This window comes from Penaeus monodon, chromosome 21, assembly GCF_015228065.2.
Source record: "Penaeus monodon isolate SGIC_2016 chromosome 21, NSTDA_Pmon_1, whole genome shotgun sequence".
In the NCBI taxonomy this organism is placed as follows: Eukaryota; Metazoa; Arthropoda; class Malacostraca; order Decapoda; family Penaeidae; genus Penaeus; species Penaeus monodon.
Genome location: NC_051406.1, coordinates 36,915,674 through 36,916,416, shown reverse-complemented (window position 1 = coordinate 36,916,416; position 743 = coordinate 36,915,674). Strand labels below are relative to the sequence as shown.

The 743-nt window shown below is 37.8% G+C and overlaps 1 protein-coding gene across 1 annotated transcript in view; it reads right to left on the bottom strand.

The window, feature by feature from the left end:
- Positions 1-58: 58 nt before the first annotated feature.
- The window catches only part of LOC119586661 (actin-related protein 5-like), a gene marked incomplete at its 5' end in the record, with an annotated part of 1,960 nt that continues 1,275 nt past the window's right edge, over positions 59-743 (bottom strand). Inside the window, 2 exon segments of the mRNA XM_037935400.1 lie at positions 59-202; positions 419-637. Coding sequence (XP_037791328.1) covers positions 59-202; positions 419-637 — 363 coding nt within the window.

Here is a 743-nt window from a genome sequence, read left to right as displayed (position 1 = left end):
GCAGTCTCCTTTAATCAGACTACTTAGAAAAATAAAGTTCTAACAAAATACAAGAGTACTACAACTCATACCTTTTATGTCTTCTTGCTGCTCTCCGAGCCTGAATTTCACGCCACTGCTGTTTAACCTCCTCGACCCACTGCTCTAAATCAGCTCTCTTCTTTGGACTTATTTCCTCACATACTCTCTTAGGTTTTGGCTCCTGGTAAAATATGCAACATAAAAGGAATAAAACTATTATCTGTAATTCATAACACATCACTGTTTGTGCATTATTTAACAAGAATTCTAAGCTCAGCCATTCTTATATCTAATTATGCAGGATAAAACATAGGATCATGACACTATTTACCAACACAGAAACAAAATAAAATAATGACTTTCTTTCCATGCATACCACTTCATTACTTATACTCACCTCCTCTTCAACGGCAGCAGCATTACTAGCCTGCAACATTTTCTGACGGGTCTTATCTATCTTTTGTTGTAGGACTGAGATCTTCTTAGTAAGTTCCTCGGGGGAGGACACTTCAGCCTCCTCAAGTGCATGCTGGTATTCAGGTTCATCTGGTGTGAACTCTTCCATAGCTTCTTCAAGCTCCACCAGACGTGTAAGTTCTGCCTCATCTTCTATCAACTAATGGGGGAAGCTACGTATTTTAGACATGTAGAAAGGAAGAAGAATGAAAAAGGTAAAATGAGAGGAAAGAGTAGAAAAAAAGAAAGAGAAAAAGAATGAAAGT